Below are 22578 nucleotides of genomic sequence, written 5' to 3' on the forward strand. Positions count from 1 at the left end.
CACATCACTGATTTATACACATATACAATACACACGCAAACACACAATCAAAAATACAGATGATACACAGAGACTTATGCTGTAATGTATAGTGTGTATATAGACAAACAGACTTGCACAGACAATCTCTCTCTCACACACACCAACACACACACACACATTGCTAGCCCTCCTTGTATCCTCCTTCCATCGCTATACCACCATCCTCTCCATTCATGCATTCATCAATCCCTCTCTTTTCCCTAACATTCCCTTAACACACACACACAGTCCTCATATAGAGCCAGGCCTGTAGAGGCCTACCACACTGACCCAGCTGTTCTCTATGGTGCTGCTTTAGTTTGTTAAATGCTGCGGCTCAGCTGGACCCTAATGGTTCCACAGACAATGATCTACAGAGAGGTTAAAGAAACAGACCAAGAGATGAGTCTATCAGAGAGTGAGTGTGTGTGAGTGTGTGAGTGTGTGAGTGTGAGTGTGTGTGTGTGTGTGTGTGTGTGTGTGTGTGTGTGTGTGTGTGTGTGTGCGTGTGTGCGTGCGTGTGTGCGTGTGTGCGTGTGTGCGTGTGTGCGTGCGTGCGTGCGTGCGTGCGTGCAATGAGTAAAATGGACATGACTCCAAACAGAATGGCTAAACGTATGGGAAAGCCCAGAGTTAGCCCTTAGTGACTTGGATAGACCAACACAGTACAGTAACTGTAGCTTATCAGAACCAAATCTAAACACTGAAAACATCTCAACATCAGATCACTCTCCACTCAATACGGAACCTGGCCATTACAGACCGAAAAGCCCAGACCCCGACCAGATGAGACAATATGGGAAGAGGAGCAAGGGAAACGGGGGGAGAAAGGCACGTTACCTAATTAGAGGCCGTGTATAGCTCTCAGTGATAGTCACCACTGGACTGGAGAAAGCCATGGGTCTCTCATGATGGCGCTCCAGCCATGACTGTGTAATCATTACTTCCCAGTCACACTGACATGCCCTTACTGGGACTGGGAGATATTGGGGGTGCTGGGAGTAGAGGGGGTCTGAGTAGTAGAGGGGGTCTGAGGAGAGGTTGCGTAGAGTTCATAACCCTACCTGCTTTCACTGACTTGATGAGGCATTACAAAAACCCTCTGGTTCCACGTCAAATGATCTGTCCTGACAATAAATATGTGTTCCTCAACATCACTTCATTGTAATTTCATTTATAGGCATACAGAAAAACACAATTGGTTTGCCAGAGTCCGGAGAGTTTCCATAGGTCTGACAAGTGGAACTTTTTCTCTGGCTCTTTCTTTCTCTCTTATATTTTCCCAGCCTCCCCTCTCCTCTCTCACACATCTCATGTGTTCCTCTCCCTCTCTCCACTCCTCTGTCGGTGCTGTGTGATCTGACGGTATTGTCGTCTGGGAGCTGTAACTTCAGAGTGCTACGGCAGAGGTGGCAGACATGGTGACACTTTATCAGGGCTCAGACACCAGACACACACGTGTGAGAGCGTCACAGAGTGTGATAAGAGAAGAGATGACAGCGCTGAGGTGTCGGGCGTCTAGCAGATAGCTACCTGCTACTGTCACCATTCCTGCATAGCAGCAGCAAGGCAGACATCTTGTTTTTTGAGATACTGGAAAACACAGACATTGTTGATGGACATTCTAGAACAATCCACCACTCAATGGTAGACAGTCTATATAAATTGGGTGGTGTGAGCTCTATATCAGACCGTATAGCAAGGGTATGATAAAACATATATTTTTACTGTTTTAATTATGTTGGTAACCAGTTTAAAACCGTAATAAGGCACCTCTGGGCCTAAGAACAGCCCTTAGCTGTAATATATTGGCCATATACCACATCCCTTCGGGCTTTATTGCTTAATTAGAACAACTCCTCAGACTTTCTTGAGCTTCTGCTTTCCTAAAGTTATTCCATAATGACAATTTTCATGGATACACACTCTAAACACACTCCTGGAGTTGAGCTGAGAGGCAATGCCAGCAGGCGCTAGTCCACTCCAATTCTGTCAATCTCTGTCATACACCAAAAGGTTTTACTCCGTATTTCACTCTCGGAGCTGTACAATATGCTGTTAATTGGTGTGATGAGTCAACTGGATTGTTTTCTGAGACCCCTTTTTCTGCCTTATGTTTCTAGATTATTGCAGAAGTCTGGGAGCTAGAGAGAGAGAGGGATGGAAACACCCAACATTCCAGCCTCTGGATCTCCAGACAATGACAGATTATTGCAGAAGTCTGGGAGCTAGAGAGAGAGAGGGATGGAAACACCCAACATTCCAGCCTCTGGAACTCCAGACAATGACAGATTATTGCAGAAGTCTGGGAGCTAGAGAGAGAGAGGGATGGAAACACCCAACATTCCAGCCTCTGGATCTCCAGACAATGACAGATTATTGCAGAAGTCTGGGAGCTAGAGAGAGAGAGGGATGGAAACACCCAACGTTCCAGCCTCTGGATCTCCAGACAATGACAGATTATTCAACTCCTTCTCAATCCCCCCTCAACAACATCTGGGAAACACTGTAAAAACAAACGCATTAATGAATTAAAACAAACAGCCTCTCCATCTGCAGTACTCTGGAAACAAATTGAATCCTTTCAAAGTGGATGAAGATGAGGAGCCCTGTGTTTATGTGTGTATTTGTGCTTGTGTACATGTGAGATAGGTGTGTGTGTGTGTGTGTGTGTGTGTGTGTGTGTGTGTGTGTGTGTGTGTGTGTGTGTGTGTGTGTGTGTGTGTGTGTGTGTGTGTGTGTGTGTGTGTGTGTGTGTGTGTGTGTGTGTGTGTGTGTGTGTGTGTGTGTGTGTGTGTGTGTGTGTGTGTGTGTGTGTGTGTGTGTGTGCGTGCGTGCGTGCGACTGTTTGTGTCAGTGCATTTGAGCGTGTACAGGTTTATTTACCCTGCTGAGGTCTACATATGCCTGATGGGGCAGAGGAGGGGGAGGATGGGGAGAAGGGAGGACATGGTGGAAGGTGAGGAGACAGAGGGCCAGGGGGCTCCATCTACAAACTCACCAGCACACACAGAACAGACCTGGGGCTACAATGACACCCCCTGAGACCTCTAGTACACACCCGGCCCCTAGACCCCCATCCCCGGGGACCCAGACCCACTTTAAGAGCCCACCACCAAGGGTTCCCTACTTCACATCACAAACACTGCCTGCTCAGACACCAACCATCCATCCAGCCTGACCCCGAAACTAATCACACAGAGCAGGAGGCAGGGGCATCACCAGATCCAATACCAACATCAACCAATACCACCAGAGGGCGAAGAGGGTGAGAGGGAGGGGGAATGGGGAAGTGAAGGGGGGGAGGAGTAAAGGGGAGGGTTAGGGGGACCTGGGACTCTAGTCTGAAGGACCGATTGGAGGTTTAACAGTCTGATGATTATCTTTGAGTGAAGGACTAGATGGGAGGAGGGGTGTAACAGATGGAGGGAAGGAGAGGTAGTGGTGATTCAGAGGAAGGGTGCTGCTTAGTACCCCTTCCTACATTAAATACCCATACTAATTGATTAAATAAGATAATTACACTTTTTTCCTTTTTCTAAATTGCCTCTAAATCCCCAGGGAAGGATGATATCTCAGGGCTTTATAGTGGGATCTGGCTAGGGGAAAGATTTGAGTCAATACCAGCTACATTTTACAAGTCAGTCAGATGTGCCATTTTTTCAGCAACAGGATAAAGAAAATATGAGGATAATTATTTTCTATTGAAAACATCTCGTCCAACAGGAGGAAATCCCGTTTGACTTTTATCACTAATGCTTGCAGACCCACTGGGACTGGAGAAGGGCCATGTTTGTGAACACTGACCAGGAAATTACAACTCTATGTTCCCGCCAAATCAAGCATATACATGTACTACAGGCAGCCTGAGATGACAAATATACTCAGGGGTATCACACGTTCAAGGCATGTACAACCATAATTCCACATTTCTAACCTTGTGAGATTGATTTATCCCACTCTAGTCTATGAGCCGCAGATAAAACAGCAGTTGAATGTAAGTGGTTAGACAATATATTATGAATCCATATATTGTCATAGTTGAGTGTGCGAAGACAGAGCCTAGAGGTTTCCGTCTCGAACAGCAGTGTCCGCTCGCTCTATAAAACTTAATTGCGGCGCAGGAATGAAATAAACGTCTCGCGCGCCACGGTGTGCCAGACCGCAAGGAGGTGAAAATACACCAAAAATCCCTTCAGGGAGAAAGGTCGGCGATGTATCCACGTTAAAACCAACAAACTAAATGTGGGGCTTCGACTAACCGCTCGCTACCTACAGTAGACCACAATCAACCATATTTAAACAATCATTTCCCACCTTGACAAGACCCTCCCAAGAAGCCTGTGCGTGGGATGTAGGTTATAACACTGAGGAATTAAAATATTTAACTAGTCCACATTATATAAAACAGGCCTGTGCATTAAAAACACTCAGAAGCTACATTTGTAGCTATAATATACCTATAGAATATTGTATTTTTTTGTATCTAGGCCTACTTATTTTTTTCAATGTTCTCAAAAATCTTACACATTAACTCATGTTCTCATGAACTGAACAATAGAACATACTGCATTTCTTATTGTCCAATAAATTATGTAGATTACATTGAATTCAACAGCACATAGAATATAATTTCATTAACACCAATATATGTAATTGCCTTTATCCCATTGTCTGAATTGTGCAAGCATAGGCCTATAATACTCTACAATATTATTTGCAACACACCTTTAAGACATTCATACTGTTGCCCACAATTGGGCTCACACGCTTTGAATGGCTCTGCTCTGTGGAGAGCCCTGGCGTCTGTGATGTGTCTTGTCGAAAACACAGGCGAACACAAACACAAACACACACTAGCCTACATTCTTCAACTTTGAGGTGCTTACGTGGGAGTGGGTAGCCTAATAATGGATACAGAGCAATAGGCTATAATTCACATACACGCCCTGGAAAAAGTAATGCACATGTTCAAACACCTGGTGCGCATTCTGTCAAAATCTATTTTCAAATGATGACACATAGTTGAATATGAATAGACTATTAGGCAAAATAATAATTTAATTTTTCCCCAGTTGTAAGCCTAGATCGGTCAAAACGTTCCTCCCCATCGAGGTCTTAGACGTTGTTGAAATAATAAAACATTTGAAAAAAAAAATCATTATAGCTGACCAGAAAACATAAATGTGATCAAATTAATGTATTTGAATTTATTTTACCTTTGTATGAAAGTCTGAGTCGTGGTACGTTCATCTTGGTAGCTGAGACTGTTGTTAGAAGAAGAGCAAACCTAATCATCCGCTGGCAGAAGAAATATGATAATTCCTTCATCCTTGGAAATGTCCTTTTGAATTTCGATAGATCTTTGAGTTTGGGAAGTTTTGCAATTCACCTCTGTAACAAACGAATATTTAAATTCAAAATTATTGTAGCACTGTATTTTCATAAGTTATAAAACTGTTTGTCATAAACGTGAAGGACTCAGTCACTCCTGTATCTAGACTCCGTGCATAATTTTATCAGATATTAGTTTGTTCCGGGTCCACCACTCTCTCTGTGCCGGGCTTGACAGCGTGGGTTTGTTTCTACCTCTGAACAGACTTCGCTATACAACCCCGCCTTTCTCTGGAGGAGCAAGAGAACAGAGCAGCAGCCATCAAACGGAAGCGTTCCAAGCGACCCGCCTCTCAACAGACACGCTCTCAACGAAAATGCTCATCAGAGAGTCCACTTTACACACTATGTGATAAATAAGTTTGTTACATTATTTTGTCGACGAGGGGCTGTAATTGAGTTAAGCTCAAACTCTGCGTCTGTTTAGGTATTTTAACCTAACATAAAGTGAAACGAATAAATTATCATGGTCTGTGCGCAAGAAGTACTATTGGATATTTGGGGCAAAGTGATGCAATCTCAAGAAGACCTTAAAGGATTTACATTTAACTGAAAAACATATTGAACAAAGTAACAATTAGTGGTGTAAAAAGTACCCAATTGTCATACTTAAGTAAAAGTAAAGATACCCTCATAGAAAATGACTCAAGTAAAAGTGAAAGTCACCAATAAAAATAATACTTGAGTATTCGTTTAAAAGTATCTGATTTTAAATATGCTTAAGTATCAAAATTAAATGTAATTGCTCAAATATACTTATGTATCAAAAGTAAAACTATAAATCATTTAAAATTGCTTATAATAAGAAGATCAGACGGCAGAATTTTCAATAGATTTTTTTAAATGTATAGATATCCACACGACAACACAGAGACATCATTTACAAGCGAAGCATTTGTGTTTAGTGAGTCCTCCAGATCAGAAGCAGTATTTATTTAAAAAAAAATTTAACCTTTACTTTACTAGGTAAGTCAGTTAAGAACAAATTCTTATTTTCAATGACGGCCTAGGAACAGTGGGTTAACTGCCTGTTCAGGGGCAGAACGACAGATTTGTACCTTGTCAGCTCGGGGATTTGAACTTGCAACCTTTCGGTTACTAGTCCAACACTCTAACCACTAGGCTACCCTGCCGCCCCAGTATGATTGAGAATGTCATAGAGAATGTTGAACTGCTTATATTGTGTGTGTGTGTGTGTGTGTGTGTGTGTGTGTGTGAGAGAGAGAGAGAGAGAGAGAGAGAGAGAGAGAGAGAGAGAGAGAGAGAGAGAGAGAGAGAGAGAGAGAGAGAGAGAGAGAGAGAGAGAGAGAGAGAGAGAGAGAGAGAGAGAGAGAGAGAGAGAGAGAGAGAGAGAGAGAGAGAGAGAGAGAGAGAGAGAGAGAGAGAGAGAGAGAGAGAGAGAGAGAGAGAGAGAGAGAGAGAGAGAGAGAGAGAGAGAGAGAGAGAGAGAGAGAGAGAGAGAGAGAGAGAGAGAGAGAGAGAGAGAGAGAGAGAGAGAGAGAGAGAGAGAGAGAGAGAGAGAGAGAGAGAGAGAGAGAGAGAGAGAGAGAGAGAGAGAGAGAGAGAGAGAGAGAGAGAGAGAGAGAGAGAGAGAGAGAGAGAGAGAGAGAGAGAGAGAGAGAGAGAGAGAGAGAGAGAGAGAGAGAGAGAGAGAGAGACAGAGAGAGAGACAGAGACAGAGACAGAGACAGAGACAGAGACAGAGAGACAGAGACAGAGACAGAGACAGAGACAGAGACAGAGACAGAGACAGAGACAGAGACAGAGACAGAGACAGAGACAGAGACAGAGACAGAGACAGAGACAGAGACAGAGACAGAGACAGAGACAGAGACAGAGACAGAGACAGAGAATGATTATGTCTGGGTCTCTATGACACACTCCATGTCCAGTCGGGCCACACTGAGTCCATATTGAACATGCAAACACACACACACACAAGTCTGACAGCACCTACCATCAAGATCGCATGACATAAAATATATTGAAAACAACCACTGCGCAATGACAGATGCCCTACTATACTATCCAAGTGCTTAGATTACATTTTTATCAAGTCACATGCAGTGTACAGTAAATACTTAAGCTCCAAGCTTAAGTGTGAAGTATAAAATAAAATTAAAATAATACATATACTGAACAAAAATATAAACGCAACATATAAAGTGTTGGTCCCATGTTCCATGAAATAAAAGATCCCAGAAATGTTCCATTTGCACAAAAATGTTATTTCTCTCCAGTTCCGTGCAGAAATGTCTTTACATCCCTGTTAGTAAGTATTTCTCCTTTGCCCTAGATTATCCATCCACCTGACAGGTGTGGCATACCAGGAAGCTGATTAAACAGCATGATCATTACACAGGTGCACCTTGTGCTGGGGACAATAAAGGGCCACTCTAAAATGTGAGTTTTGTCACACAACCCAATGTCACAGATGTCTCAAGTTTTGAGGGAGCGTGTCTGTCTGTATTAAAGCTCTTTTGTGGGGAAAAACAAATTCTGATTGGCTGGGCCTGGCTCCCCAGTGGGTGGGCCTGGCTCCCAAGTGGCTGGGCCTATGCCCTCCCAGGGCCACCCATGGCAGCGCACCTGCCCAGTCATGTGAAATCTGTAGATTAGGGCCTAAAGAATTTATTTAAATTGACTGATTTCCTTCTATGAACTGTAACTCAGTAAAATCTTTGAAATTGTTGCATGTTTGTTTATATTTGTGTTCAGTGTATACAACTGTGACAATCATAGTGTGAGGCTTCTTGATTAAAACATTTTAACGCATTTTCTTCACTATATTTTTCTCCTCCCGTCCAATGCCCCTGTATTGAGGGTCAAATCTTGAGGATTTGGAAATAGTGTGATGTCACTCAGATGTCCACATACTCAGTGAAGGTGATATAACTGTACGATACTAACTTAGCTGTCCGCTACCCTCCATGCATGGTCTCCATGTTCCCTGCTCTGCTCGCTAGAAGAGGCAGTGGTGGGAGAGCCACAGCCAGCGGGCAGCCTATCCATTAGAGACAGGAAGGGGGGGTTCATAAATGTTTCTTCCCTCTCTGGAGCTGAGCTGCGCGTGGACACTGGGAGTGGAAGTGGATCCGAGCGGAGTGAGGAGAGAGGAGCAGTAGGCTGTGTCTCTCCACTGGGACCAGTCTAGAATCTATTTCTACAGTCCGCCTCACCTCAGCCTATCCTTTGTACTCTTCCAGAGTAGGGGAGGAGAGAGGGATGTGTGTGCGTGCGTGTGTGTCTGTGTGCAGCTATAGTCTGGACAGGAAGGAGAGCCGATATATATAGTACCTTACCTCCAATACATATAGTATCTTAGTGCAGGTGCAGAGTGACTGTAGATGGGTCTGGATGTGTTGAGGGAAAATGGCTACACAAGTTGCTGTGTGCATAACTCGTACATTTCATGAGACAATGTACCTGCCACCCTACCTATCAGCCACCTGGGTTGCCATGGTTATATCAGTGGGCCTAACCCCCAGGCTCATGGACCTACCCTAGTTACATTTTACCTTTGACACTGGGGGTTGTCAGGGGTGCTCAGGAGCCCTGTAGACACCTCAGAGGGCATCAGTCTAAGCAGACCCTAATTGCAGACTGACCTGTACAGTGACCACTGACCGGTGCCTTTAAACACAGCAGCATGGGAGGGAGCTGCTTACTAGGAGGAGCTTCGTAGTCAACAGACTCAACGCTACTACTGCCTCACATACATAGTCAGAATGAACAACTGATACTCAGTCAAAAACAACACATATTGTATTACAAGAATGCATGTTTCAATTCATGTACTGAAACAAACAGAGACAAGACACGGTTAACTATACAGTACATGTCATTAGAAAAGCCTTTCTAACTGCGCTGAGACTGAGAGGATATTGTTTTTGACTCCCAGACACACAGTTGTGGATTGTGGTTTCGCCTGAAATAGAGCAGTCCCAGTTATACCTTCTTTCTGGCTTTATTCCCCATTGAGGAATAATTACCCTTTTCACTGTCCCACACGAACCCATCCTCCTCCCACTCGCTCCCTTCAAATATGTCTTGAGCTCTCCCTACTCCCTTCTATCTGCACAACACTCCTTCTTCTCTCAACCCTCTCCTGACCAAGAATTTTCCTCGTCCCTCTGTCCCACTCCCACTCCCACTCACTCTCACCATGCTGCCTCTCCTTTACTCCCCTTCCTCCCCAATACCCCATGACCCATTTCATAGCGTCGCCTGTGCTCTCAGTAACATTCAGTACCATGGGGACTTTGAAACAATCTCTGGAGCTCCTCAGGGATCTACAGTGCATTTGGAAATTATTCAGACCCCTTGACTTTTTCTACAACTTCATTAGGTTCCACCTGTGGTAAATTCAATTGATTTGACATGATTTGGAAAGGCACACACCTGTCTATATAAGGTCCCACAGTTGACAGTGCATGTCAGAGCAAAAACCAAGCCATGAGGTTGAAGGAATAGATGTGCCAGAGACAGAATTGTGTCAAGGCACAGATCTGGGGAAGGGTACCAAAAAATGTCTTCAGCATTGAAGGTCCCCAAGAATAAAGTGGTCTCCATCATTCTTAAATGGGAAAAGTTTGGAACCACCAAGACTCTTCCTAGAGTTGGCCACCCGGTCAAACTGAGCAATCGGGGGAGAAGTGCCAATGGTCACTCTGACAGAACTCCAGAGTTCCTCTGTGGAGATGGGAGAACCTTCCAGAAGGACAACCATCTCTGCAGCACTCCACCAATCAGGACTTAATGTAGAGTGGAACAGACGGAAGTCACCCCGCAGTAAAAGGCACATGACAGCCTGCTTGGAGTTTGCCAAAAGGCACCTAAAGGTCTCTCAGACCATGAGAAACAAGATTCTCTGGTCTGATGAAACCAAGATTGAATTCTTTAGCCTGAATGCCAAGCGTCAGGTGTGGAGAAAACCAGGCACCACTCATCACCTGGCCAATACCATACCTACGGTGAAGCATGGTGGTGGCAACATCATACTGTGGGGATGTTTTTCAGCGGCAGGGACTGGGAGACTAGTCAGGATTGAGGGGAGAATGAACGGAGCAACATACAGAGAGAGCCGTGATGAAAACCTGCTCCTGCACGCTCAGGACCTCAGTCTGGGGAGAAGGTTCACCTTACAACAGGACAACGACCCTAAGCACACAGCCAAGACAAAGCAGGAGAGGCTTCAGGACAGGTCTCTGAATGTCCTTGAGTGGCCCAGACTGACTTGAACCTGATCGAACATCTCTGTAAAAACCTGAAAATAGCTGTGCAGTGATGCTTCCCATCCAACCTGACAGAGCTTGAGAGGATCTGCAGAGAAGAATGGGAGAAACTCCCCAAATTCAGGTGTGCCAAGCTTGTAGCGTCATACCCAAGAAGACTCAAGGCTGTAATCGCTGCCAAAGGTGCTTCAACAAAGTACTGAGTAAAGGGTCTGATTACTTATGTACACGTGATATTTCAGTTTGTATTTGTAATAAATGTCAATATTGGGCATTGATGAGGATTTATAAATTTTTTAAATCAATTTTAGAATAAGGCTGCAATGTAACAAAATCTGGAAAAAGTGAAGGGGTCTGAATACTTTCCGAATGCACTGTATTCTTGGAACTCTCCAAAACCTTCATATCTCTAGAACGGCGTGACTGCTCAATTATCCACTACTGACCAAACTGATAGCTCCCTGGCTCCTAGCCTACACCCAGGAGGGCTGAGGGACGGTTCTCTGGCCCCGGGCCCCAGAGTAGTGCTCCCTCTATGGGGAGACATGTCAGGATAATCTCCCTTCCTGATAGATGGTTTTATCATCTCTAGAGCGTCTGGAATCTGGAAGACACAACACTCTGACTAAATAAGTATTTATGATATGCAACGATAATGTTAAGTACGGCAGATAGTCCATTACATTTGGCTCAGGGACAGTGATGCTGCGCTGTGATTGGTGCAGAATGGTAAGGTCGTGACCTGAACACAGATGATTACAGCAGCATTGTCATTCACCGTGACCTATAACCCCTGACCCAGAGATCATGGTTTCTGATGTTTATTTGTTTACCCCTCCATCCAGAAAGCCATTCATCAAGTCTGTCAAAGGGAGGGTGGCAGTGTGGTTGTGTGTAGCACTGCTTTACTGCTTTGTGAGCCTAGAATGTGTTGTGTGTTGAGTGATTGTTTTTTTGGTCAATATTTAGGTCTGTTTGATTTTAGTGTTACACATGGGTGGTCTATCAGTGTGTGTGTGTGTGCCTGTGTGTGCCTGTGTGTGAGTGTGCATGTGTATCTTCTGGGTGCCTTCAGGGTTTACCGTTATAGTCCAGCAGGGAGAGAAATGTACTGGACTCTATAGTACTCCCCACAGACCACACACACACTCTCCAGTCAATACACGCCATTACCATCTCTCACCAGTCCCGATCCCCAGTGAATCTTCCATACAGTAGGAACAGTATGTGTCAAGCAGCCCAGAAAGGTGGAGAAAGAACATAAGACCAATCCAAAGCCAAAACCATTTATCTTATAGGTAGGGGAGAGTGAGGTAAATTGTGCTATATTTTACATTCAGCATCACTGCGTCAAGGGAAATATAATCTTCTGAGCCATGGGATATGGTAAATTAAGCCGCCTACACATTTTTGTACTGAATTAAACACCACTACCACAACCACTAATTCAACAATTCAAGTGTTGTTATTGTCAAGTGGAAATGTTTAGGAGCAACAACAGCCCAGCCGCGAAGTGGTAGGCCACACAAGCTCACAGGATGGGACCGCCGAGTACTGAAGCACGTAGACGGTAAAAATCATCTGTTGCACTCACTACCAAGTTCCCAAAATCATCTGTTGCACTCACTACCAAGTTCCCAAATCATCTGTTGCACTCACTACCAAGTTCCCAAATCATCTGTTGCACTCACTACCAAGTTCCCAAATCATCTGTTGCACTCACTACCAAGTTCCCAAATCATCTGTTGCACTCACTACCAAGTTCCCAAATCATCTGTTGCACTCACTACCAAGTTCCCAAATCATCTGTTGCACTCACTACCAAGTTCCCAAAATCATCTGTTGCACTCACTACCAAGTTCCCAAAATCATCTGTTGCACTCACTACCAAGTTCCCAAAATCATCTATTGCACTCACTACCAAGTTCCCAAATCATCTGTTGCACTCACTACCAAGTTCCCAAAATCATCTGTTGCACTCACTACCAAGTTCCCAAATCATCTGTTGCACTCACTACCAAGTTCCCAAATCATCTGTTGCACTCACTACCAAGTTCCCAAATCATCTGTTGCACTCACTACCAAGTTCCCAAATCATCTGTTGCACTCACTACCAAGTTCCCAAATCATCTGTTGCACTCACTACCAAGTTCCCAAATCATCTGTTGCACTCACTACCAAGTTCCCAAATCATCTGTTGCACTCACTACCAAGTTCCCAAATCATCTGTTGCACTCACTACCAAGTTCCCAAATCATCTGTTGCACTCACTACCAAGTTCCCAAAATCATCTGTTGCACTCACTACCAAGTTCCCAAATCATCTGTTGCACTCACTACCAAGTTCCCAAATCATCTGTTGCACTCACTACCAAGTTCCCAAATCATCTGTTGCACTCACTACCAAGTTCCCAAAATCATCTGTTGCACTCACTACCAAGTTCCCAAATCATCTGTTGCACTCACTACCAAGTTCCCAAAATCATCTGTTGCACTCACTACCAATTTCCCAAATCATCTGTTGCACTCACTACCAAGTTCCCAAATCATCTGTTGCACTCACTACCAAGTTCCCAAAATCATCTGTTGCACTCACTACCAAGTTCCCAAATCATCTGTTGCACTCACTACCAAGTTCCCAAATCATCTGTTGCACTCACTACCAAGTTCCCAAATCATCTGTTGCACTCACTACCAAGTTCCCAAATCATCTGTTGCACTCACTACCAAGTTCCCAAAATCATCTGTTGCACTCACTACCAAGTTCCCAAAATCATCTGTTGCACTCACTACCAAGTTCCCAAAATCATCTATTGCACTCACTACCAAGTTCCCAAATCATCTGTTGCACTCACTACCAAGTTCCCAAAATCATCTGTTGCACTCACTACCAAGTTCCCAAAATCATCTGTTGCACTCACTACCAAGTTCCCAAAATCATCTGTTGCACTCACTACCAAGTTCCCAAATCATCTGTTGCACTCACTACCAAGTTCCCAAATCATCTGTTGCACTCACTACCAAGTTCCCAAATCATCTGTTGCACTCACTACCAAGTTCCCAAATCATCTGTTGCACTCACTACCAAGTTCCCAAATCATCTGTTGCACTCACTACCAAGTTCCCAAATCATCTGTTGCACTCACTACCAAGTTCCCAAATCATCTGTTGCACTCACTACCAAGTTCCCAAATCATCTGTTGCACTCACTACCAAGTTCCCAAATCATCTGTTGCACTCACTACCAAGTTCCCAAAATCATCTGTTGCACTCACTACCAAGTTCCCAAATCATCTGTTGCACTCACTACCAAGTTCCCAAATCATCTGTTGCACTCACTACCAAGTTCCCAAATCATCTGTTGCACTCACTACCAAGTTCCCAAAATCATCTGTTGCACTCACTACCAAGTTCCCAAATCATCTGTTGCACTCACTACCAAGTTCCCAAAATCATCTGTTGCACTCACTACCAATTTCCCAAATCATCTGTTGCACTCACTACCAAGTTCCCAAATCATCTGTTGCACTCACTACCAAGTTCCCAAATCATCTGTTGCACTCATTACCAAGTTCCAAAATCATCTGTTGCACTCACTACCAATTTCCAAAATCATCTGTTGCACTCACTACCAAGTTCCAAATTCATCTGTTGCACTCACTACCAAGTTCCAAAATCATCTGTTGCACTCACTACCAAGTTCCCAAATCATCTGTTGCACTCACTACCAAGTTCCCAAATTCATCTGTTGCACTCACTACCAAGTTCCAAAATCATCTGTTGCACTCACTACCAAGTTCCCAAATCATCTGTTGCACTCACTACCAAGTTCCAAAATCATATTGTTTAATGAAATGGGTTTCCATTGCCGAGCAGCCGCACACAAGCAGTCACCATCTGGCAGTCCGATGGACGGATCTGGGTTTGGCGGATGCCAGGAGAACACTACCTGCACCAATGCATAGTGTCAACTGTAAAGTTTGGTGTGGGAGAATAACGGTCTGGGGCTGTTTTTCATGGTTCGGGCTAGGCCCCTTAGTTCCAGTGAAGGGAAATCGTAATGCTACATCTTACAATGACATTCTGGAAAGTTCTGTGCTTCCAACTTTGTGGCAACAGTTTCAGTATGACAATGTCCCCGTGCACAAATCGAGGTCCATACAGAAATGGTTTGTCGAGATCAGTGTGGAAGAACTTAACTCAACCTCATCAAACACCTTTGGGATGAATTGTAACGCCGACTGCGAGCCAGGCCTAATCGCCCAACATCAGTGCCTTTGGTCATGTAGTGATTAAGCATCATGAAACCTCTAACAAAATCAATTCATTTGACTTGGTGAAAATCATTTTTTTGGACTTAACTTGCTTACCACTTGTTCCATGTGGTTTCTTCCTTCATAAGGGTGACTCAGTTTATCCTTTTGGCTCAACTTACCCCACTCACCTGAACATGATACCTTTTTTCAACTAAAATCTAATTTGTCTTAAAATTAAGAAATGATCCTGTTTCAACTAAACCAGACCCCTGCCTACAACACAGCAGAGTGCTGGGCCCAGTCCTTAGACTGAGGTAAACTGGATTATTTTATGCCTCTGATGGGCGCTGCCTTAATGCAGCACGTAGCCGCGACCAGTGAGTGTGGCACTGAAAGGGCATATTGTTGGGCCCAGATCAGTTTGAGAGATCAAACCCAACTGGAAACAGATGGCCAGGGGGCTTTCCCTTGCACACAGTCTTGACTGGTTTTGTGGTCCCACTCCATATACACAGTGACATGTTCAAAGGCTATGTGGTCCAGCCTGTCTGTGTTGATCCTGTACCTTGTCTGTACTGATCCTGTACCTTGTCTGTACTGATGCTGTACCTTGTCTGTACTGATCCTGTACCTTGTCCTGTACCTTGTCTGTACTGATCCTGTACCTTGTCTGTACTGATCCTGTACCTTGTCTGTACTGATCCTGTACCTTGTCTGTACTGATGCTGTACCTTGTCTGTACTGATCCTGTACCTTGTCCTGTACCTTGTCTGTACTGATCCTGTACCTTGTCTGTACTGATCCTGTACCTTGTCTGTACTGATCCTGTACCTTGTCTGTACTGATCCTGTACCTTGTCTGTACTGATCCTGTACCTTGTCTGTACTGATCCTGTACCTTGTCCTGTACCTTGTCTGTACTGATCCTGTACCTTGTCCTGTACCTTGTCCTGTACCTTGTCTGTACTGATGCTGTACCTTGTCTGTACTGATCCTGTACCTTGTCCTGTACCTTGTCTGTACTGATGCTGTACCTTGTCTGTACTGATCCTGTACCTTGTCCTGTACCTTGTCCTGTACCTTGCAAACTTCCATCCCTGCAAGGTGCTTAACTCTTCTAACTTAGTTTTGGAGACCAAACCAAGTTCTAAATGAATTGGATTGGTGGAATATATGTTCTTTTGGAGCTGGAACTCTGGTTCCTATCCCTCTTCATCCCTTAGCTGTGGGGAATTGAAGGGTAGAGTTTTGCTCTCCAACTCCCCCCCCTCTCTCTCTCTGAATGGATGGGTCAAAGTGTGAACAGATAAACAAGTCTGTGCTGATTACAGCTAATCTGAGATTTCCTCTTGCTTATCAGTCTCTGCACCGAGGCCACATCTAAACACTGGGACAACCTCTTCCAGATGACTATCTGCCCCTCCCTCCCTCCCTCCCTCCCTCCCTCCCTCCCTCCCTCCCTCCCTCCCTCCCTCCCTCCCTCCCTCCCTCCCTCCCTCCCTCCCTCCCAAGAATATTGTCAAATCTGTATACTTGGAATTTGATTTAGCTTTTCCAGTATTAGTAGCCATATTGTAAGTTCAACATTTGCAAAACACCTAGTTTTACTAACTTCACAACTCTCCATATTCTTGCAATTTTTGTCCAAAATGAAAATGCTTGCTGTCGCACAAGGTTAGCAGCAAAATTGTGCATACTCCCATAAAGCCCAGTTCATTGGCTATCTAGCTAGCTTTGTTAAATCCCGATTGGTGCTTATTTGACAAAGTTACAGTCAATCAAGTGAATACCTCCTGTGTCATCGGTGCACCTTGAAGGCGTCGCTTTCTGACTAAATTTGGTGTCCTGTGGGATATACGACACTCCTAATGATATAGTGAAGTCTGGATACGTTCTAGGATCTCGGAGGAATAAATATGAATGTAATTTGACTGGTTGAAACAACATTTAGCGTTAGATTTACAGATTCCTTTCTCTGCAAATTGAACGAGTGGAAATACAAAATGAATCGTGCATGCTATATGGACCTTTTTAGAATATGAACAATTATTTTATCTAAACAAAACGACACTTCATGTTATCTCTGGCACCCTTGAAATGATAAATCAGAGCAAGATTTCAGAATGTAAGTACACATTTCACCTTCAGAGGTGAATTTATCAAACCTTATCAGTTGAAGTTGGACGTTTACATACACTTAGGTTGGAGTCATTAAAACTCGTTTTTCAACCATCCCTCAAATGTCTTGTTAACAAACTATAGTTTTGGCAAGTCGGTTAGGACATCTATTTTGTGCATGACAAGTAATTTTTTCAACAATTGTTTAAAGACAGATTATTTCACTTATAACTCACTGTATCACAATTCCAGTGGTTCAGAAGTTTACATACACTAAATTGACTGTGCCTTTAATTAAACAGCTTGGAAAATTCCAGAAAATTATGTCATTGCTTTAGAAGCTTCTGATAGGCAAATTTACATAATATGAGTCAATTGGAGGAGTACCTGTGGATGTATTTCAAGGCCTACCTTCAAAATCAGTGCTGTCTCCTAGAGATGAATGTACTTTGGTGTGAAAAGTGCAAATCAATCCCAGAACAACAGCAAAGGACCTTGTGAATATGCTGGAGGAAACAGGTACAAAAGTATCTATATCCACGGTAAAACGAGTCCTATATTGACATAATCTGAAAGGCAGCTCAGCAAGGATGAAGCCACTGCTCAAAAACCACCATAAAAAAAAGCCAGACTACGGTTTGCAAGTGCACATGGGGACTAAGATTGTACTTTTTGGAGAAATGTCCTCTGGTCTGATGAAACAAAAATAGAACTGTTTGACCATAATGACCATTGTTAGGTTTGGAGGAAAAAGGGGGATTCTTGCAAACCGAAGAACACCATCCCAACCGTGAAGCACGGGGGTGGCAGCATCATGTTGTGGGGGCTTTGCTGAGGAGGGACTGGTGCACTTCACAAAATAGATGGCATCATGAGGGAGGAAAATTATGTGGATATATTGAAGCAACATCTCAAGACATCAACTTAAAGCTTTGGTCGCAAATGGGTCTTTCAAACGGACAATGACCCCAAGCATACATCCAAAGTTGTGGAAAAATGGCTTAAGGACAACAAAGTCAAGTTATTGGAGTGGCAATCACAAAGCACTGACCTCAATCCCATTGAACATTTGTGGGCAGAACTGAAAAAATGTGTGCGCGCAAGGAGGCCTTCAAACCTGACTCAGTTACACCAGCTCTGTCAGGAGAAATGGGCCAAAATTCACTCAACTTATTTTGGGAAGCTTGTGGAAGGCTACCCGAAACGTTTGACCCAAGTTAAACAATTTAAAGGCAATGCTACCAAATACTAATTGAGAGTATGTACACTTCTGACCCACTGAGAATGTGATGAAAAAAATAAAAGCTGAAAGAAATAATTATCTCTACTATTATTCTGACATTTCACATTCTTAAAATAAAGTGGTGATCCTAACTGACCTAAAACAGGGAATTTTTACTAGGATTAAATGTCAGGAATTATGAAAAACTGAGTTTAAATGTATCTGGCTAAGGTGTATAACTTCCGACTTCAACTGTATATGTACCGACATTTGTTTCTCTAAAATCTGTGATCATGACACAAGGCACTACATGATTTACACCAGTTGACGGGACGCATTTCACTAATTAACAGGTGTGCCTGGTTAAAAGTTAATTTGTGTAAATTCTTTCCTTCACGCATTTGAGCCAATCAATTGTGTTGTGACAAGGTAGGTGTGGTATACAAGAGATATCCCTATTTGGTAAAAGACCAAGTCCATACTATGGCAAGAACAGCTCAAATAAGCAAAGAGAAACAACAGTCCATCACAACCGCCAATTCCCCATTGAGCCAGGCATGCTTGCCTGCCCCACCGTCTCCTCTCGGTCTTGATGCTGCGGGTAGGGGTGAACCTGCAGTAGGTCCACTGACAGATGTGTCTGCCGTTGATGATCCAGCCTGTCAACCAAAGCTAGCAAAGTTCCCTTCAAGTATGATAAATGGCAAATCATGCTGCTTCTCTTCAAGGTGGTATGACCAGTTCGTGTGGATTGAGTATAGTAAAGCAAAAGATGCAATTTATTGTACGTTTTGTAGGCATTTTTCTGGGGCAAATGTCAAATTCAGACATTTGGAAACTGACAAGAAATGCTTGCTGCAAACACGAGAATAGCAAATTACATGCTAGTGCCCTTGAAAAATGTGAATCCTAAAAGGCGAAACCATGGGCCTAGAATTCGTGGGACTGTGTTGAACCAAATACATGCCGATGCAAACATGGATTTTATAGAAGGAAACCGTGCACATGTTAAAGTGGTCATAGATATTGTTCAATTGTGTGCAAAGCAGGATGATGAAGTTCATTCTGCGCCTTCCACATAGTTCAAAATCAGGGTCTGTGTGTAAAGTGCTGTTATTGCTAGATGTCATTTTAGAGGTTCTTGCAGAGTTTCCAGAGGCTTGTGGACAAACCACATTAGAAGCCGATGCCCTCTTACAACAAATCCAGAACAAGAAGTTTTTTTTCCTGTTAGTCACATTTAGTAAATTGTTTGACACTAGTGATTTTGCTACGAAGGGATTACAAAGCTCTACATTATCTGTGACGGACTGTATTGGTTTAATTGAAACCTCAAAAGCAGCTTTTCTAAATTCAGAGCTAACTCAGGGGGAGACCAGGATAAAGTTTTCAAGCTAACTGAAGAGATGAGGATTAAGCATGATATTAGTCATTGGGGTGTGAGCGCATTACGGCAGCGAAAACTGCCTGTAAAATTGTCTGACAGTGTAGTCACAACTTCATTAGGGAAAACATCCAGCATCAAGAGTGACGGTAACCTGAGCCAACTTTGGAAAGATATTCTAGACAGACAGATTACTGAGTTGAACTCAAGATTTCAAGAAGACACATGTGGGATCATGCGAGCGGCAGCCTCCTTTTCCAAAGAATCCCAAACCTGCGGCCTTAAAGAGCAGCTGAAGACCACATGCGATCATTATGCAATGTCTATTGAGGTTACTGAATTCACTGTTTTTATTCAGCAGTTGAGTCGCAAAATGAACATGGGAAAGCGTGACTTTTCCTCCATAATGAGTGTACTTGACAGCTGCCCTGATGATATTTTAACTCTGTTGAGGATCATTGTCACACTTCCAATGACATCATGCAGTGTGGAGAGACTTTTCTCAACAACAACTAGGATGACAAATCGTCTTGGCACATCAAAGACAAGCGCCATGCTAAACCACTTCAGCCGGGCGCTTACTGTCTTTTGAGTGTGAACTGACACATACATTGGATTATGATGAAATCATCACCATATTCAACTCAAAGCCTCGCCGTCTGTGCCTTGTGATGTAGGTCAGGCCTTATGATACGTCTACTAAAGGTAAGGTTCCTTTTTATAGTACTACTGCCTGCCGTGGTATAAATGGTAACATCAACTATAGACTTGTTTTCCCATCGAGATTAAAGTGAGCATGAAGATACATTTTATGTTGTTGGCAAGTTGGCAACTGGTCTAAAAATACTGTCTTATTTTAATATGCCGGGATTGGTAATTATTTGTATATGTAACGAGGTTGTATTATAATACAAACAATTGTATTACGAAGTAACATACCGTGCACATCGCAAAAAAATGTAATAGATAAGTCGAAAAAATACCTATCCAAATTATTCGAGGCCTATCCCCCCCTGAAAATTCTGTCTACTCCCCTGGTCACAACACAACTGATTGGCTCAAACGCATTAAGAAGGAAAGAAATTCCACAAATTAACATTTAATAAGGCAGACCTGTAAGTTGAAATGCATTCCAGGTGACTACCTCATGAAGCTGGTTGAGAGAATGCCAAGAGTGTACAAAGCTGTCAAAGGGTGGCTACTTTGAAGAATCTCAAACCTAAAATCTATTTTGATTTGTTTGACACTTTTTTGGTTACTAAATGATTCCATAGTTTTGATGTCTTATTATTATATAATGTAGAAAATAGTAAAAATAAAGAAAAGCCTTGAATGAGTAGGTGTCCAAACTTTTGACTGGTACTGCATTTTTATTATTATTACATTTCTTTGTTTCAGGTCAACATCATCAGCAAATTAAAAATGCACTTGAGTACAGTAGGTGTGTCCAAACGTTTGACTGGTACTGTATATATACAGTATATCACAAAAGTGAGTACACCCCTCACATTTTTGTAAATATTTGAGTATATATTTTCATGTGACAACACTGAAGAAATTACACTTTGCTACAATGTAAAGTAGTGAGTGTACAGCTTGTATAACAGTGTAAATTTGCTGTCCCTTCAAAATAACTCAACACACAGCCATTAATGTCTAAGCCGCTGGCAACAAAAGTGAGTACACCCCGAAGTGAAAATCTCCAAATTGGGCCCAATTAGCCATTTTCCCTCCCTGGTGTCATGTGACTCGTTAGTGTTACAAGGTCTCAGGAGTGAATGGGGAGCAGGTGTGTTAAATTTGGTGTCATCGCTCTCACACTCCTCATGGCGAAGAAATCTCTGAGGATCTGAAAAAATTATTGTTGCTCTACATAAAGATGGCCTGGGCTATAAGAAGATTGCCAAGACCCTGAAACTGAGCTGCAGCACGGTGGCCAAGACCATACAGCGGTTTAACTGGACAGGTTCCACTCAGAACAGGCCTCGAGATGGTCGACCAAAGAAGTTGAGTGCACAAGCTCAGCATCATATCCAGAGGTTGTCTTTGGGAAATAGACGTATGAGTGCTGCCAGCATTGCTGCGGAGGTTGAAGGGGTGGGGGGTCAGCCTGTCAGTGCTCAGACCATACGCCGTACACTGCATCAAATTGGTCTGCATGGCTGTTGTCCCAGAAGGAAGCCTCTTCTAAAGATGATGCACAAGAAAGCCCGCAAACAGTATGCTGAAGACAAGCAGACTAAGGACATGGATTACTGGAACCATGTCCTGTGGTCTGATGAGATAAACCTATTTGGTTCAGATGGTGTCAAGTGTGTGTGGCAGCAACCAGGTGAGGAGTACAAAGACAAGTGTGTCTTGCCTACAGTCAAGCATGGTGGTGGAAGTGTCATGGTCTGGAGCTGCATGAGTGCTGCCTGCAGTTCATTGAGGGAACCATGAATGCCAACATGTACTGTGACATACTGAAGCAGAGCATGATCCCCTCCCTTTGGAGACTGGGCCGCAGGGCAGTATTCCAACATGATAACGACCCCAAACACACCTCCAAGACGACCACTGCCTTGCTAAAGAAGCTGAGGGTAAAGGTGATGGACTGGCCAAGCATGTCTCCAGACCTAAACCCTATTGAGCATCTGTGGAGCATCCTCAAACAGAAGGTGGAGGAGTGCAAGGTCTCTAACACCCACCAGCCCCGTGATGTCGTCATGGAGGAGTGGACGAGGACTCCAGTGGCAACCTGTGAAGCTCTGGTGAACTCCAGGGTTAAGGCAGAGCTGGAAAATGATGGTGGCCACAAAAAAATATTGACACTTTGGGCCCAATTTGGACATTTTCACTTAGAGGTGTACGCACTTTTGTTGCCAGCGGTTTAGACATTAATGGCTGTGTGTTGAGTTATTTTGAGGGGACAGCAAATTTACACTGTTATATTACTGTAGACTCACTAC

The 22578-nt window shown here is 43.5% G+C and overlaps 1 protein-coding gene across 1 annotated transcript in view; it reads right to left on the reverse strand.

Moving 5' to 3' along the window:
• LOC135528059 (semaphorin-3G-like) overlaps positions 1-5621 on the reverse strand; it is a 74450-nt gene extending 68829 nt beyond the window's left edge. Inside the window, exon 1 of the mRNA XM_064956829.1 lies at positions 5241-5621. Coding sequence (XP_064812901.1) covers positions 5241-5352 — 112 coding nt within the window. The 5' untranslated portion in view covers positions 5353-5621. The remainder of the gene's footprint in view (positions 1-5240) is intronic.
• Between the last annotated feature and the right edge of the window lie 16957 nt (positions 5622-22578).

Source organism: Oncorhynchus masou, chromosome 33 (genome assembly GCF_036934945.1).
Source record: "Oncorhynchus masou masou isolate Uvic2021 chromosome 33, UVic_Omas_1.1, whole genome shotgun sequence".
NCBI lineage: Eukaryota > Metazoa > Chordata > Actinopteri > Salmoniformes > Salmonidae > Oncorhynchus > Oncorhynchus masou.